At 36.3% G+C, this 17,181-nt stretch overlaps 4 protein-coding genes across 4 annotated transcripts; 1 reads left to right on the forward strand and 3 right to left on the reverse strand.

Annotated features, from left to right (window-relative positions):
• Positions 1 to 183: 183 nt before the first annotated feature.
• On the reverse strand, positions 184 to 1,576 carry LOC18994642 (60S acidic ribosomal protein P1-3). The gene is made up of 4 exons (XM_024152630.1): positions 1,488 to 1,576; positions 1,102 to 1,179; positions 565 to 780; positions 184 to 469 (listed from the first exon to the last, which is right to left on the reverse strand). Exons 2-4 carry the CDS (start codon positions 1,171 to 1,173, stop codon positions 416 to 418), a joined length of 342 nt encoding a protein of 113 aa, XP_024008398.1. The 5' UTR covers positions 1,174 to 1,179; positions 1,488 to 1,576; the 3' UTR covers positions 184 to 415.
• A 1,332-nt stretch (positions 1,577 to 2,908) lies between these two features.
• LOC18994643 (protein IQ-DOMAIN 1) lies at positions 2,909 to 5,583 on the forward strand. Its single transcript, XM_006418321.2, has 5 exons — positions 2,909 to 3,185; positions 3,279 to 3,581; positions 3,766 to 4,011; positions 4,329 to 4,469; positions 4,556 to 5,583. Exons 1-5 carry the CDS (start codon positions 3,069 to 3,071, stop codon positions 5,378 to 5,380), a joined length of 1,632 nt encoding a protein of 543 aa, XP_006418384.1. The 5' UTR covers positions 2,909 to 3,068; the 3' UTR covers positions 5,381 to 5,583.
• A 1,353-nt stretch (positions 5,584 to 6,936) lies between these two features.
• Positions 6,937 to 8,831, reverse strand: LOC18994644 (3-ketoacyl-CoA synthase 1). The gene has a single exon (XM_006418322.2). It carries the CDS (start codon positions 8,682 to 8,684, stop codon positions 7,098 to 7,100), a length of 1,587 nt encoding a protein of 528 aa, XP_006418385.1. The 5' UTR covers positions 8,685 to 8,831; the 3' UTR covers positions 6,937 to 7,097.
• Positions 8,832 to 12,259: 3,428 nt separating this feature from the next.
• Positions 12,260 to 15,959, reverse strand: LOC18994645 (CBL-interacting serine/threonine-protein kinase 9). Its single transcript, XM_006418323.2, has 14 exons — positions 15,531 to 15,959; positions 15,054 to 15,116; positions 14,882 to 14,953; positions 14,478 to 14,585; positions 14,296 to 14,376; positions 14,103 to 14,156; positions 13,790 to 13,915; positions 13,586 to 13,675; positions 13,313 to 13,438; positions 13,109 to 13,216; positions 12,888 to 13,004; positions 12,754 to 12,810; positions 12,568 to 12,642; positions 12,260 to 12,475 (listed from the first exon to the last, which is right to left on the reverse strand). Exons 1-14 carry the CDS (start codon positions 15,720 to 15,722, stop codon positions 12,404 to 12,406), a joined length of 1,341 nt encoding a protein of 446 aa, XP_006418386.1. The 5' UTR covers positions 15,723 to 15,959; the 3' UTR covers positions 12,260 to 12,403.
• Positions 15,960 to 17,181: the final 1,222 nt, after the last annotated feature.

The following is a 17,181-nucleotide window of genomic DNA, read 5'->3' on the forward strand; positions in this document are numbered from 1 at the left end:
TAGATGTACAACTGTACAAAGCTGCCGCAGAAGAAAGAAACACAAACTGTACAGCTGCAGAGCTCCACTCTCATCCCCCGCGGATGGTTGTTCTTTGGACTGCTTATGGGCCGGGCTCAATCATAGACCTCAACATTGTAAAAGCCCAGCTACCTAATATAAGCCCTTACAAAGAATTTCTCATTCATACACAATTTTAGCGTTTCCTTGACCGCTATATTTCTTAAAATCGAGTCAAAAAAAAAGAAACAATTGTCAAAAATTCAAAAACCATTCTAACGAAAGCCCGAGCAGATGGGTTTGCTCAGAACTTAAGTTATACAACAGACCAAAACGAATAATTTCGATAGGGCAAAATATAGTTCACAATTCGGTAGATCCAAACTACGAAACAAGAAAAACAAGTAAAGTGAGTCTAGTCGAACAAGCCGAAACCCAAATCTCCATCACTCTCTTCTGCTGGTTCATCCTGCAACAACCAAACCAACAATACCAACAAAATGAGATCAATGCACCATGGATGATTAACAAGACCATCAAAATGATATTCAATATTTCTTTTACCTTCTTCTTCTCTTCGGCAGCAGGAGCAGCGGCTGCGGCAGCACCACCAGCAGCAGGAGCAGCGGCGGCAACCGGTGCACCTCCTCCACCACCAGCACCAACGTTCATGATTAGGTCAGTGACGTTACGTTTCTCAGCCATCTTGGCGAATAGCATCGGCCAGTATGACTCTATACTCACACCAGCAGATTTTACCAAAGTCGCGATTTTGTCGGCCTTTTTAAGAACATCAAAGTTTAATCAATAAAAGCAAAAAAGACCGTTAAATATTCAAGACTCTCAACGACAGTTCAAGCATATATAGAATACTTGTTAAGTCCCCCAATCCTAACACCTCAAAAATGGAAATCTTTCCGGATTATCAACAAATAGATTAAGATGCATACTAACTCAGTTTTCAGCAACCAAGTCAACATAAATGGCGCCCTAATTCTCCAACGCTATGTGTCACAGACTAAGTAGCTAAGAACAACAAATCCACGATTCAGGAAATGGAAAATCCGATAAATTAACAAGAGAAATAGAATAAAAGAATACCGTGATAGCAATACCCTCGTCCTCGAGGATCATAACAGCGTAGCTGCAAGCAAGCTCTCCCACTGTCGACATTTTTTTTCCTGAAAAGATGCAAACCAACAGATTAATCGCCCGATCTACGAATCGGAATACATAAATCTAACCTTTATATCAGTTCAAATCCAAAATCATAGTAAATCAAACAATCCATACACCAAATTACGCGAAGTATGAACACACCAAACTTACAACAGCGAAAACGGAAATCGCAAAACGAAAAACTGCTAAAAACCATTGAAAAATCAATAGGAAAATAATCGGTAAAATAGCCATAAACAAAAACGTAAATACTCTTACACAGAAACCTTTCACGAGAGCTTCAATAGAAAAAGGAGTATCGTCAAGTACCTTAGACTAGTAGGTTCGAATATGCTTTCGCAACGCGGCCGGGGAGAAAAATCGCCTCTTGGTGGGAGACGCAGAGGTTATATCTACTAGGCATAGATTATTCAACATGCGCATTTCATATCGTCTATTGGGCTTTTATAATTTAATGGGCCTTTGGAAAGATTAGAGCCCAAAGAGAGAGAGTGTTTTTAAGTAACAAACAAAACAAAAACTTGTTGGTTGGGTTCTAGGGAACGACCACGGTGGTCCATCATGCACCGGATGTCTCGATCTCTGGCTCCACGCACGTGACAGCACGAGCTTGGTCAAGCAATACTTGATGCCTGTCATTTTCCAAGTAACATAATTCCTCAGCTGAATATGTGTATGTATATCCTGAATAAACAAATAAACCACATGATCTGATATCTAACCTTTGTATTTTTGTTTTGCTTAGATACTCAAATTTCAAGTCTTTTCTACCTTGTATATTGACCTCCATCCAGGCATCACGAGTTACATAAGTCTCTTTTCCCAATCGTAATACTTTTCCCTAAAATTACGAGTTACATTAACATAAATCATCTCTACTTCCACTTTAAAGATTAATAATTAACAATGGAGATTTATACTAGTGATTTAAACTCTCACTGATGATTTTTTTACGAATCTAATTAGCATCTTGCGCAATAGGATAATAACTATACAACTTTTTTTCAGAAATTTAGAATCTGGATTGATTGATCATCCATTCATTCCACAGATTTAAATAATAAAGACAATCTTTTTTCTTTATGAACCTTGACACTTGACAATCTTGTTATTAGGGCATATACAGCAGAGTATCATGTTGGGTATCAAGCCCATAATCATAGGTAAAACTCAATTAAAATATAGAAAAATGAAGCATTTTTAATGAAATGGTATCTTCAGGACAAGCCTCACGATATGGTATCATTGTGAGGTGGCAGCAAGAGATTGGGCAAAAAAGTGAGAAAGGTTTGGGGACCAAAAAAATATCACATTTTCAATTTTATTCTAAAAAAATATTAATATTCTATTCTAATGAACCTCTCATAATGTACATGGTCTTAGGCATGCTCTAATGTATCCATAAGTTGCACACACAAAAAATACGAAAAGTTATGATGAAGTAATCTTAGTTTATAGAGCTAAAATGAACGCGCCATATCTCTCACTAGTCCCTATATAGAAACGTATATCGTCGCGCACGGTACATCGACGTGGACCCAAAACGAATATATGCATGTTAATATCGATGCATACAGAATAAAATAATTGTAATATAATACTAGTTCTGCGAAAAGAAAGATAAAATAGTGAAAGAGAAAAAGAAAAGAAAAATACAGTCATTGGTGTCGTGGTTGTAGTTAAAGAGGAGGCCAGAGCAAATTTTATTACACAAGCAAAGCAACCAAAAGATTATCTGTACTTTTCTTCACTCTCTCTCTCTCTCTCCCCTCATTTCTGCAAAAATCTAACTCTCTTTTACGAGAAACAGGACAAGGAACACCGAAACACGACGAAGACAATGGTCGTAATAATAATGTGCTAAAGAGAGATTTTCCGACCAAAACCACATGGGTAAAAAGAATGGCTCTTCTTGGCTTACCGCCGTGAAGCGAGCTTTCCGATCTCCGACCAAGAAGGAACAAAATACTCCTCACGGTAATGAACCCGAAGAAGACGAAGAGAAGGTTTGTTATTTGTAGATCTTGTTGTCCATTTCTTGAATAAAGAAATAAAGGTTGAGTTTTTTTCATTTTCTGCTTTGCTCTGTTTTTCTACAGAAGAGAGAGAAGAGACGGTGGTTATTCAGAAAACCGGCGATTCAAGAATCTCCGGTGAGGCCTTCCGGTAGCTCTCCACCGCCACCGCAAGAATCAGACAACGCAAACTCGAAAACCTTCCCGGAGAGAGCACCGAGTAAGGTTACGACGACACCATCGTACGCCGGGAAATCCCCGTCCGCCGTTGTCTCCGTCGCCACGTCAGCATCCCCGGGGAATTTACAGAAACTCCCAAGGAGGGTTTATTACGCAAGAGAGAATTACGCTGCTGTTGTTATCCAAACTTCTTTCAGAGGATATCTGGTAAGGCAATTAATGCTTTTCTTTAATTTATGTTTTACCTACTTAAGTACTACACAACTTTATAGTGACAAAGACGTGTTATATATGGTGTTTATACAAGAATTAACAGTAACAGATTGGGATTTTTTGTAACAAAAAATATATATGTATGTTGTTTATGTTTGTGTAAATGAAATTAATAAAGGCAAAAAGAGCATTAAGAGCATTAAAAGGATTAGTGAAGCTGCAAGCATTAGTGAGGGGTCACAATGTGAGGAAGCAAGCCAAAATGACTTTAAGGTGTATGCAAGCTCTGGTTCGAGTCCAGTCTCGTGTGCTTGACCAACGTAAACGCTTGTCTCATGATGGTAGCCGCAAATCCGCATTCAGCGACTCTCAAACTGGTTTTGAATCACGTTATCTTCATGACATTTCAGATCGACAATCCATGGTTAGTCTTAAGACATTTTCGACCGACACTTCTAATTTGATCTTGCCTTAACTTTAGCATAAATTAATTAAAGTTTTTTTTTTTTATTTTGACATGTTTTGGCCTTATGGTTAACTACTCTGTTTATTTAGGCGTGGAAATGGTCCATTTGATAGGTTCTATGATGTTAGTTAAGGTCTAAAATTGTTTGTTGGCGTTTACATTTATTTAATACTGGTACAAATTACCCCACAACCTTAAATATCAAGTTCATTTGTTAATTTAAACGTTAGTGTTTGCGTAGCTTACGTCTTTTGGTTGCATTTTTTTTGTTATAGTCAAGAGAAGGAAGCAGTGTCGCAGAAGATTGGGATGACCGACCACACACGATAGACGAAGTGAAAGCAATGCTGCAACGGAGACGAGACACAGCATTGAGACACGAGAAGACTAATTTGTCTCAAGCTTTCTCTCAACAGGTATAACCCAAGTATACATTAGCATATATATATATATATATATATATTGAGCTTCTTGATGAGATTATTTCCATTTTAATGGACAGATGTGGAGAACGGCTGGTAACCAATCTGCGGGAGGAGACCACGAGACTGAAGTTGAGGAGGAAAGACCTAAATGGCTTGACCGGTGGATGGCCACCAGACCGTGGGATAAACGAGCTATTAGTAGAGCTTCTGTTGACCAAAGGGTTTCGGTTAAAACCGTGGAAATCGACACTTCTCAACCTTACTCAAGAACAAGCATCGGAAGCCCCAGCCGTAGCCAAAGACCTAGTTCACCATCAAGACATAGCCAAAGACCTAGTTCACCATCAAGAACCAGCCACCATTACCAATCCCGCAATCATTTCTCAGCCACTCCATCTCCGGCTAAGTCTAGACCAATCCATATCCGGTCAGCTAGTCCGCGGTGCCAAAGAGACCCGAGGGAAGATCGTGACCGAACAGCTTATAGCTATACATCAAACACACCTAGCTTGAGATCTAATTATAGCTTCACTGCTAGGAGTGGTTGTAGCATTAGTACCACAATGGTCAATAACGCAACACTGTTGCCTAATTATATGGCGAATACAGAGTCGGCTAAGGCGAGGATTCGGTCGCAGAGCGCACCAAGGCAACGGCCTTCGACACCAGAGAGGGACCGTGTGGGTTTGGTTAAGAAACGGCTCTCGTTTCCAGTGCCGCCGCAACCAGAGTATGAAGACAATAATAGTAGCTTGAGGAGTCCAAGCTTTAAGAGTGTGGCTGGTTCACATTTTGGTGGATTGTTGGAGCAGCAATCGAATTACTCTTCGTGTTGCACTGAGTCTATTGGTGTTGACATCTCTCCAGCTTCTACCAGTGACTTTAGAAATTGGCTTAGATGATTGTCCGTGATTCAACAGCGGTCACAGTCCTCCACGAAAAAAAGCGTTTTCCATTTTATTTTATATGCTGAAGAAGAAAGAAGAAGAAGAAAAATGTGACTTTTGACTATTGAATTTGACTCGTTGAGGTTATGTTCTGTTTGGAAAGGAAAAAATATTAACCACTTGTTCTGTAACTTCTTAAAATCATGCAATGTTTTAAAGAAAAATAGATTTTATCAAACATTATTTGTAGGGTAAAATATATTGAAGTTAGAGGAGTTTTAAGATAATAATTGTTTGCATTCTACCATTCTCCAAGACTGCAATATGAATATGTTGGCTTTATCAAGCTATTTTAAATAACTAATCACATAATTTAAAGAGAAAAAAAATGTGACATACACAAATATTTTGTTTCCTAAATACTTTTTGGATTAAAAAAAAAAAGGTTTGAATGGCCCCCCGAATTGCGTTTTTTTGATGATTTTGATGCAAAAGTGAGGCTCTAAAATCTTTTAAGAATGAGCTAAAAGAGAAGAAAAAGCTGCAACTTTGCAATCTGAAGCACGAGCAGAGGACACCACCCATGTGACATGATTCCCAACATCACAAGTCTTGTCATTTGACGTTTACACACGATTCCGTATAACTATCTATTTTAATATACGATCTTATTTTCCTTTCGAGTTTCTATCATTTTGTAACTCGAATTCTATCCAATGTCCATAACCAAAATCATTGTTTTTGGAAAAGGGGGAAATTCGGAAACGGCATGTAGTTAGATGCTGTATGGCCCATATCTTAAATGGGCCTTTACGAAAACAACAGAGTACGAAAGAACATTAATGGGCCTAGCTTTGAACTTCTGGGATTTAAATGCTTGTATGTAAGACTTCAAAAAGGGCCAATGAGAATGATCCGTATACTCCTTCCCAGTGCTGTGTAAGTCCATCTATATATTCAGCCATGTTTTAATTCTAACTATTCAGCGAGGTGAAAAATCTGACATGGGTTTTTTGTTAGAAACAAAATATATATGTTTTTTGCTTTTTCGTTGGTATATGTAGGCAGCAACCAAATATGGAGATGATGGTTCAACGACCTCGACCAAGAAGAGTTGTTGACTGGACTAACGGTTCATTCAGAAGGTGCCGACCTTCCTAACTTATTATTATAGATCAGAGACTTTGAAGGACCAAGACTATTTTGTAGTGGACCAAGACTTAGATTCTCTTATTGACTCTATTCGTTACTTTTACAAATTTAGAAGAAGAATATACATTATATCTATGTGGTCGAAAATCAACGTCATAGAATGATTTATAATCATAGAAATTTTTCAAATACAATAGTCTGCAGAATAGAACGAAAATATGGTTGGTCAATAATTTACCCAAATTGTTTATTGAATATGATCAGAACCACAACTTCACCCAAAAAAAAAAAAAGAGAGAGAGTAGTAGTTAAAATTTTGTGCGATTATGCAAGTTAACTCTATGGGTGTGAACGCGGTCATAGTGGATCACGAAGATACACATCTCTGTTTGACTTTCGACAAATTTTCAATTTTCTGGTTTACCAAAAAGTATCAATAATCAACTAACGTATACCAAACACACATCCATAAATTAATTAAATTATAATCTTCATTTGACAACTTACATAAAAAAAAAAAAAAAATTCAATTACATAAGCAAACCAACCACTGTACTCCACATATCCGGTTTAAACCAAATTATTGCACAATCTTAACCGGATAATTCTCAATCGAACCAGCCCATGCATTACCTGTCATCTCCTCCGTTGAAACCGCTCGTAACGCTTTCCAAACCGCACTATTACACTTGAAACCAGATCCAAACGCAATCTGCCAAAGTCGGTCACCAGCTTTAACGCGGCCCTTAGCTTCGGTATAAGCCATCTCATACCACAATGAGCTACTCGAAGTGTTACCAAACCGGTGCAAAGTCATTCTAGAAGGTTCCATATGCCAATCTTTAAGATCAAGATTCTTCTGCACCTCGTCAAGAACCGCTCTACCGCCTGCGTGTATACAGAAATGCTCGAAAGCTAGCTTGAAATCCGGAATATACGGTTTCACTTTGAGTTTAATCAACTTCCTTTTCACCAAAGAAATCAAGAACATTAACTGTTCCGACAATGGAAGAACCATCGGTCCTAACGTCGTGATGTTTGTTTTCAAAGCGTCTCCGGCGACGGACATAAGCTCCCGAGCTAAAGAGACACCGATGGTTCCTCTTTCGTCTTCCTTCTGGTACACGCAATTGTAGTTTTTGTCGTCTGATCCTTTGTGTGTCCGTACGACGTTGACTAGCTCGTACTTTGAGTTTGACCGGTCTTGTCGGCGGTTAGAGAGGAGAATGGCTGCGCCGCCCATTCGGAAGATGCAGTTGCAGAGGAGCATTGACCGGTCGTTGCCGAAGTACCAGTTTAGGGTTATGTTTTCCGTGCTGACCACGACAGCGTAAGAATTAGGGTTTGCTTTGAGGAGATTGTTGGCTAGATCGATCGAGATTAATCCGGCGGAGCAGCCCATTCCTCCTAGATTGTAGCTTTTAATGTCTTCTCTCATCTTGTAGTGGTTCACGATCATTGCCGATAAAGACGGCGTCGGATTGAATAAACTGCAGTTTACGATTAAGATTCCGACTTCGGCCGGTCTAATTCCGGTTTTTTCGAAGAGGGAATCTAGGGCTCCGAACATAACGGCTTCCGCTTCGGCACGTGCCTCGGACATATTTAGCTTCGGGGGTGTTGAGGTTATGCCACGTGGCAAATATGTCTCGTCTCCTAAACCGGCTCGGTTCGAGATTCTTTGCTGGAACTGAACCGTGTCATCGGAGAACGCTCCATTTTCCTCCGTCATCTTCAAGAAAGAATCAACCGACATTTTCCGTTCGTCTTCCGGTTTGTAGCACGAGAAATCCACTAGGTAAACCGGTTTAGACCGGTTAGCTACGTAGAGAGTCAAAACGAAGCAGAGGAAAACCGAGCAGGCGAGCCTTGTCGCCCCGTCGAGTTGGACCGTCCGGTTAGACCAAAGCTCGGAGAGCGTATCGAGCGTTAGACCGGTTAGCTGAACCAGCACGGTTCCGGTTAAGGGAAGAATGATGAGGAAGAAGAGAATAGTGGTGAGGTTACAAGAGTTGTGAAGTCCGAGCTTCACGTATTTGAGCTTAACGGACGTTAATAAATCCGGCAAACGTCGCCGGATCCTTATAACGGCCGATGAAGAATCTCGAAACGCCATCTCCGCCGTTAATCTCTCTTGATCCATCTCTATGCTGTTTGTTCTCTCCATCTCTATATTTCAAACTCGATTAGAAAATGCGTATAATTTATTGAATCTTTAGGGAAATTTGGAGAAATAGAAAGAGAGAAAAAACGAGGAACGAAAATTCTAAAAATGGTGAAGTTGGAGGATTTTGGTGAAGTTAGGGCAACTGGATGTGGAGAGATATATAGAGTTGCTATTAAGTGCAAGAAAGAGAAACGATTATAAGATTAAATAATACTACTGAATTAACCCCCCAAAAAAAAAAGATGGAATAATATTCGAATTTAATGGTGGGTGGTTCCGAGATACTACTACTATTATTAGCTCAACTACTTATATGGGACCTTGATATTAAATTAAGTAGTCATATTATTTGTCACTTTTTGTCCACACGAAATGCATATGATAAATAGTACATCTCCATAAAAAGTCTTTCAAAACCCAGCTGAAATACACATATATCATAAATTTAGATGTCTTCTTTTCACACATAAATTTTGACATCCTAATTTTTCTGTTTATGTTAGTCTTCTTTGTTAACTAGAGCACTACGACACAACGACGAAATATGACATGTTTATTATATCTTTTCTTATTAATCAAAAATATTTTCAGACAACCATGATGTTTTTTTTTTCTTTTGATAAAAAACCATGATGTTTTTCTTGCTTCATTAGCAAACTAAATTGTTTACCCAAAATTGAGTGAAGGAAAGTTTAAAAGTTAACAATTAAATACTATAGATTGATAAAATAGTTTGTAGTAACTTGTAAATTCAAAGGAAATGTGTTTGAAAAACGTTTCTTTCATTCATGAGAAGCGTTCCCTGTCCCAATTGGCGACAACAAAGGTAGACGAAAGCGTGTCCCCAATTTTTTTTTTTTGTTTTTGTTTGTTTTTTTGGGGGAAAAGGGTAAATTAAGCGTGTCCGCAAATATTTAAATTTGTTATTTTTATATAATTGTGTATTCCAGATGCATGCAAACTTCTTATTATGGACCAAGATAAATTGATAATGAATTATATTACTTTTTAATAGTAGCTCATTTCTTCTTCATTGTATGCCCATCCAAATCAAATGTTTCAATACAGTTGTCATTACCAATTTCAGTTTTTGCTGTATCCACTAAGACGTCGATTTCTGAATACAATTTCAAATATTAGATTTCGAAACAAAAATATTTCTTTTGCTATTCTAAATTTCAACTACCTGTACTTAAAATGCTAAACATGATGTTTTGAAATTCATTTAGCTTTATGGATGTTAGTATCTGAAAATATTAAAGTGATAAGAAATCGAACAATATCTGTCCATCAACATTTTGGATCTGTCTTTCTAATAAAATTGATGGTGCCAAGGTGTCCAAAATGGACATCGGGGGTAAAATGGGAAAATGGACCTCAGAGGGGTAGTCTTAAACTTGACCAAATTCTCCTTTTAGTAGTAAATAGGCAAATACTTTTTTAAAAAAAAATTATTTTTGGTATGGTGCAAATCTTAGTTAATCATTTCTGTTCGAAAAGCAAACAAAAACATTCCGTATAATTTCGTGCGCCTTATGGTGAAATCATATCAATTTACAGCATTTTCGTTAGCGTAAGAAATACAAGTCTATTTATGTTGTTTTACAATTCTTACATAGTTTTATTTTAAGAATTAAAGAACATACTCTTTCTTCTTAAGAATATTCCAAGCACAACATATCGATTATCACAAAGAAATCAAGACAGTAACTATTACAGGTTGGGAAATAACAGAAAAAGAAAAAAAAAACCAACGAGGTCGACGTTTTGATGAATTGTGATTACCACATGAAACACATGTGTCGACTCGAGAGACGAGAGTCCACAAGACCTACCAACTCTCCAACTATATTAGAAGTTTAAGATGATCCATTGCACCATATGCTAAAAATTGATAAATTTAGGTTTATGTCAATGCATGTATAGTGAACATATATGTAAACAGAATCATCAGTACACAGCTAAATTTATCAAGTCGTAATTCTGTAATTGACGTCAAACTTTATGACGTAATAAGAGCCAATTTGATTGCTAAATACTATTCCCTCCTTCTGTTTTATTATAGTTGATTTTCTAAGTTTTTTTTTTGTTTCATAATATTTGATTTCCTACATCTAATAAATGTATGTTTCTTTTTTAAATTGAATGAATAATATTAATGCATGTTGCTTTATTCCATTAATGCACAGTTAGAAAAGAAAAAGTAATAATATAATTAATAAAATCAGTTATAAAAATAACTTAATTAATAAAAATAAACAATAAATAATTGAGTATTTATAGTTTTCTTAATCTTTGTGTAAATATTCAGAAAATCAACTATAATAAAACAGAGGGAGTATAGTAGAAAGCACATACTTAATTAATAATTATCAGTATTAATTATTATAACATTAACGGATTAACCAAGTTAATTTGTCAAATAAATGAGATAATGATGATAATAAATGGTTGTCTAGTGCCCATGTGTAGCCATAAACCAACAATTAATGATGGTCGGCTTAATACCAGCTAACTAGAAACCAGTCCGTCATCAATGTAATGTATGTATAAATGTATATATATTTATATAACAATTTAAATGGTTGCAACATTATGAACGATTTAGTATACGTAAAACAAGCGAAACAGGGTTGATTTTGGCAGTATAATATGCACTGTACTAGCAGTCCGCTTCAAAATACCGAGTGATTAATTAATTTAAAAACTTTAACAAGTCATTTCTAATTAACAATCAAAGTAAATGGAACAGTATTTAATAACCATTTAAATCGATAATTGTATTAATTATACGTAAATCCAATACAATACCACGATTAATGGTTCTATCTTCTCTCTTATTTTATAATTGCTCAGAAAACGTTCAAGTCGAAACCTAAAATAATTTATGAAATTTGTCAAAAGTTTAGTTTTTTGTTTTGTCACTTAGAACGTTTGCAGGTGACTTAAATCAACTTATATTAATCATTTATTGGTATTTAGATACTAGAAGATGTGAAAGTTGATTACTATTTATCCGCAACAAATTTCTCACCAAGAAAGCACATATTACTATATTAGTTATGGATATAGATCGCAACTAATTAGACACAAAAGTTTTTATCATCCGTTGGTAAAAGAAAAAAGTTTATCATGTCTGCTTTGCCAGCCAAACAATAGCTATTTCCTTCGAGTTTCATCTGATAGCCATTTAACGAAGTAACATAGCACGACCTTTTAGATTTGCCCTCATTTGGTTGCTAATTTGTAACTTTTATCTATAGCTATGGTTTTTTACCAATTTTTTTTTTTTTTTTGCCTCTCTTAATTATTCTATCATTTGTAGTATTTTCCAAGCTGTCATTCCAAAGCGTTGCCAACCATAGCCATAAAGTGACATTTGTTTAGCGAAGCTCCCGAGTTTGACGAGACGATGGCTTCATTTATAGGTTTTGACAAATTCAATTGTTTGACTTACTACTAGGTTTGACTCAAGGTTGAGCCAAAACGAGTTTTGAGGAATGTGGTGGTAACGTATGGATCTACCTTTATAGCCCACTACTATATACTATATAATAAGTACTAGGTTTGGCTTGTTGTCAGCAATCTTTCTATTTTGCCCACTCCACATTTCGCTATTCAATTTACAGTTCCAATTTTAGTCTTTAGTTCTGTTTTTTTTAGTTCCTTTATTATTTATTTTGTTTTTGAATAGAACAACTTGTTATATCTTATTAAGCTTAATGTTCTTCAGCGGCTCCATCAGTATTCCAGACTACATCCTTCAATCCAGATGAGAAGTTTTTGTAGAACTGAAAAACAGAATTTACATAAACCCAAATTAATTAAGAACAGACCAATTTGAGATGCTAACCGTTTCATGAAGATTAAACCGAAAACATACCTTGTGAAACTCAAGGGTGTCGCCGCCGGTTTTCCTAAGCTCTACCACATGCAACGATGGTGCCACTTCAAACACCTGTTAAACCGATAACCAAACCAAAATAATTGTATACCGGTATTGATATAATAAATCTGAAAACCGAACTTAGCCGGCAAATTATCATCCTCTATTGTATTAGTTTGTTACCTCTGTAGCTACGGAGAGCTGACCTTTACGACCACTTTTGTCTCCTTTCATTTTTATCTGCGATTTTATCTTTAATGAGGCCACAAAGACATTACTTGACTAGCCACAGACAAAATCAAGAAGACTGAACAAACCTTGTACTTGTCTTTACGGACATTGAAGCCTAATGGCTTTGCGGTTTCTTCCATTTTCGACATTATTTCACTCGCAGATCGTTGGGAGGTAAACCGCGTCTCTTTCTTCACAAGTTGCTGCAATTGCCACAACCAAAACAATTAGACAAACCTATGCTTGATTCTATACAATCGAAACAAATAATCCACAAATCTATAAGTAGAAAAAAAAGGCTCCTTACTGCTTGTTTCTCGAACAAGTTTTCAAGGCTGAACTCTCTTGAACTAGAGATAAGTTCGAAAGCGTTCATGGATTCCGGTTTCTCCTTCTTCTCTGTTACCAGACATTCCTATAGCAGGAGCAACACAAAAGAGTATAGTAGTTAGTAAATAGAATCAGATCAAGATGTGGGAAAGGTTGGGAAATGGCGGTTTTTAGTTTTTACCTTGGAGTTACTGAAAGCAGCATCAACATCATCAATGTTAATGTCTTCATCATCTTGCTCAAACGATGGCGGCTTGTACCCTTGCTTGAACCATTCATCTTCTAGTAACTCTGCAATACTTATTCTCTGCAGTTGGGGAAACCCATGTTTGTTAAGCTCTTGAACAGTTTAGACCATTTTTTTTTTTTTTTTTTTTTTTTGTAGTTTAGAGCATTTGGATCTTCAGTTTGCAGGGTTTCATGTTAAAAAAATAACAACTAAGTAGGCACTTACGGTTATAGGACTCGGATCAAGAATACGCTTAATGACACTCTTGGCACCTGGAGAGAACCATGGTGGGCAGCTGAACTCAGCCTTGCATATCTGAATTATTTTTTGAGCACCAGATATGAGATTCGAAAAGTACACGTTTGTATAATGTCATGTTACTAACCAGCAGAAGAAGAAGAGAATTTTTTTATATTTATTTATACGTACACGTTTGTATAAAGTCATGAGATTTGGCTCATCAAAAGGCAAGTAACCAGCCATGAGCACAAATAGAATAACACCACAGGACCAGACATCTGCTGCTGCACCGTCATAGCCTTTGTCCGAGAGAACCTGCCCACCAAATAGTAAGAGGCAGTAGAAACTAGAGTCATGTATTTGATATACATCATAAATATAAGATTCTATCTCATTTGCTACATCTTCTTTTCGTTTTTTTTTTTTTTTTTTAATTTAAAAAACGGATTAGCAGTTCTTGAAATTCTCAAAATCTTATTTTTCGTTGAAACTTAGTATCTACCTCAGGAGCAACGTAGTTGGGCGTTCCACAAGCTGTGTGAAGCAAACCATCTTCCTGCATCAAATAGAATGGTGCTCACAACAATCAATATGTGTGACGGGGAAATTAAAAAAAAACAAACTGAGATGCTGCCATTTTAGAAATTAATTGCCAAGTTTGCCATGCTATCCAATTGATAAATCAAACGACTTACCCGAACTTGTCGTGAGAAGGCGCTTAACCCAAAATCAGAAACTTTTAAAACCCCATTTGCATCAAGGATAAGATTCTCAGGCTGAAACAAGCAACATATTGGTTGACAAACTTGGACATGATGAGAACATCATATAGCAGGAAATAAGAAGAGCCCAACAAGAAAAGAAAGAAAAAAAAGACCTTGAGATCTCTGTGGTAGACCCCTCGGCTGTGGCAGTAATCAACGCCATTGATGAGCTGCTGAAAATATCTCCGAGCTTCATCCTCCTTAAGTCTCCCTTGTTGTGCCTATATATATTCAAGAATGACATTAGTAAGAACAGATGAAAACAGAGAATGGTAGAAACTTTAAGTTATGTCTTTGACTCGGACCTTATGTACTGACAAAAAAAAAAAAAAAAAATCTTATGGACTAGTACTCTCACGATCATATCAATGAGTTCACCTCCATTAACAAGCTCAAGACATATGTTAATTTAAAAGAAAAACATTATTAAAAAACGTGAAGATTCATTCAGCTACAAAGAGCAAAGAGGGTCAAAGCGTAGGTAAGAGTAACAGAGTATGGATAGGAGGTTTCTTACGATTTTATCAAAGAGTTCACCTCCATTGACAAGCTCAAGAACGATATAGATCTTTGTTTTGCTCGCCATAACCTGTATATACACCAAGTTATTTTATTTTTTACACGCAATTCAAAGCTGATTAGAATTTTTTTAAGGCTGAAAATTAAAAATCCATTAGCTTCGTATATACCTCGATGATTTCAACCACATTTGGATGTTTAATCAGTTTCATTGTCGATATTTCTCTTTTAAGCTGCACAGAACAATAAAAAATTAAAAAACATAACGCATGCTCAGAGCATCTTCAATATCTTGCTTTTGACTTGTAATCAAAATGTCTACAAAACTAAGTTTTCCTCAGATTCGAACCAATATCCATGTCATCGTTGTCATGATTAAATCCGTCCTAGGATCAGCATAGTATAGATGACAGATTCCAGGATCTTCAAATCCGAATATACGGAACATTCATATACATTCTAATCCGTGATTACTGGAATCTTAATTTTTTAAAAAATAAATAAATATATATTCATACTCCTTAATCCATTATTTAAAGTTTAAAGTAATCATTAACCTTAAATCAAACCTCGGACAAGTGGGTCCCTAATCAAACAATTGTAATAATAGATTAAAACTTAAAAAAAAAAAATTCGGAAATACGAACCTGTTCGACCATTTTGTGGCGGAGAACCTTATCTCGGTCGAGGATCTTGATAGCGGCTAGATCTCCGGTGACGGTGTTCCTTGCGTATTTAACCTTAGCGAAGCTTCCTTCGCCTAGGGTTCTTCCCATCTCGTAGTTCCCCACTCGCGTCCTGCTACTCGCCGGCGTCGTCCTCTTTCTGCTCCCACTCATTCTTCTTCTTCTTTCTAGACGATAAAGATCACCGTCGATGATTATATATGAATATTACAAAAATCCAATCGACGTTTAACGGGCTCGATCGGCGGCAAATCTCAACGAGCGAGAGATTCTCTCTGTTTATTCTAGTGGCTGAATGAGAGAGAATATAAGGCGAGCGAGAGAAAGCGGACGAGCGAGAGATATCATAGGGAGCGTGGGATTCACGCGCGGCATCTGGGTCCCACGGGCCACTTAACGGCAAAACATTATTTTCTGTTCCGCGTCCGTCCCGTGTACGTGTACCTGTTGTACGTACATTCAGTATTTCGTCTCCTCCATATAAACTTCCTTATCCTCTTTTTTTTTTTTTTTGTCTGTCAGTGTGTGTGGTAGATGATGTATATACAGTCCAATCTAGTTTTCAGTTTCAGTATTTTGGATTACATATGGAAATGGATCTTGCGTCTCTTTTCATTATGTATGTGGATCTGATTTTATTTTATGTAAAGTAATTGATGTTCTTTTCTCCTTTCTTTGTTTTATTAATTGTTTCATACCATTCTGATTTTCAAAGCTACATGTTTTATATAATGTCTAGATATTTTTTTTTTGAACAAGTATAATGTCTAGATTTATTTCATTAAATTGTGTGGTCCTATCATTTTTACTATATCAAGATCATCAAATTGTAGCTAGTTTGAAGTTATAAAACTATACTAGTCAATAGTAATAGCTATATGGTGGTAGATTGATGATTTTTTTTTTTAATGTTTTTCACCAACTCTTATTGAAATACTAAAAACTCATTAAAACTCAAATTTTTAAAAAATATTCTGTTCAATACCCCTCTATATGATTTATATACATGTTTGTTCTTTCCCACTTACGTAACGGTTTCAAATTTGAGATGAAAAATTAAAAGATGATTGAAATACTTGATCTTTCCATGTGAGTAAAGGTAACTGAGGGCCCCAGAAATCCTTCTTGATAAACTCAGATGACACAGAATGTGATAATGGTTTTAGTATTTTTCTTCTTCTTTTTCTTCTGTTTTCACAACATTTTCTCTTCTTTCTTTTATTTATTTCTATTATTTTTCATCTGATCTTTTGATATTATATATTGCCAAAACGTAGAAAAGAGTGGCAGACAGACGGTGTTAGCGAGTTATTGGCTTGTTGCATAATTAATAATACCAATACAATAATTTCTAAAAATATTTTAACGAATAAAAAATGGAAAAAAATGCAGATTGAACCACTCATTCAATAATTGAGCCTGTTATACATTTTTTTTTCTCGAAATCGGTACAAGAATATCACGCCCTCATCACATGAAAGCAATGGCATTTGTTGAATTTTTTTTTAATTTTTTTTACACACTTTATATATTTAGTCACAGCCGAGCTCGACAAAAAGTAGATCAAACTTGGGCTTGGGGCCGGTAGATTCATCAATTTATTTGGGCCAAT

Source organism: Eutrema salsugineum, unplaced genomic scaffold (genome assembly GCF_000478725.1).
Source record: "Eutrema salsugineum unplaced genomic scaffold, Eutsalg1_0 scaffold_5, whole genome shotgun sequence".
Taxonomy (NCBI): Eukaryota; Viridiplantae; Streptophyta; class Magnoliopsida; order Brassicales; family Brassicaceae; genus Eutrema; species Eutrema salsugineum.

What these genes read in the sequence shown, in the direction of transcription:
- LOC18994642 (XM_024152630.1), bottom strand. Translation starts at nt 1,173, where the DNA reads ATGTCGACAGTGGGAGAGCTTGCTTGCAGCTACGCTGTTATGATCCTC. An exon ending in ACGAGGGTATTGCTATCACG is followed by an intron (nt 781 to 1,101) that starts GTATTCTTTTAT and finishes GTTCTTAAAAAG; the next exon opens with GCCGACAAAATCGCGACTTT. An exon ending in CTGCCGAAGAGAAGAAGAAG is followed by an intron (nt 470 to 564) that starts GTAAAAGAAATA and finishes TGGTTGTTGCAG; the next exon opens with GATGAACCAGCAGAAGAGAG.
- LOC18994643 (XM_006418321.2), top strand. Translation starts at nt 3,069, where the DNA reads ATGGGTAAAAAGAATGGCTCTTCTTGGCTTACCGCCGTGAAGCGAGCT. An exon ending in CCGAAGAAGACGAAGAGAAG is followed by an intron (nt 3,186 to 3,278) that starts GTTTGTTATTTG and finishes GTTTTTCTACAG; the next exon opens with AAGAGAGAGAAGAGACGGTG. An exon ending in CTTCTTTCAGAGGATATCTG is followed by an intron (nt 3,582 to 3,765) that starts GTAAGGCAATTA and finishes AAATTAATAAAG; the next exon opens with GCAAAAAGAGCATTAAGAGC.
- LOC18994644 (XM_006418322.2), bottom strand. Translation starts at nt 8,684, where the DNA reads ATGGAGAGAACAAACAGCATAGAGATGGATCAAGAGAGATTAACGGCG.
- LOC18994645 (XM_006418323.2), bottom strand. Translation starts at nt 15,722, where the DNA reads ATGAGTGGGAGCAGAAAGAGGACGACGCCGGCGAGTAGCAGGACGCGA. An exon ending in ACTTGTTCGAGAAACAAGCA is followed by an intron (nt 13,005 to 13,108) that starts GTAAGGAGCCTT and finishes TGGCAATTGCAG; the next exon opens with CAACTTGTGAAGAAAGAGAC. An exon ending in TCCGTAAAGACAAGTACAAG is followed by an intron (nt 12,811 to 12,887) that starts GTTTGTTCAGTC and finishes ATAAAATCGCAG; the next exon opens with ATAAAAATGAAAGGAGACAA.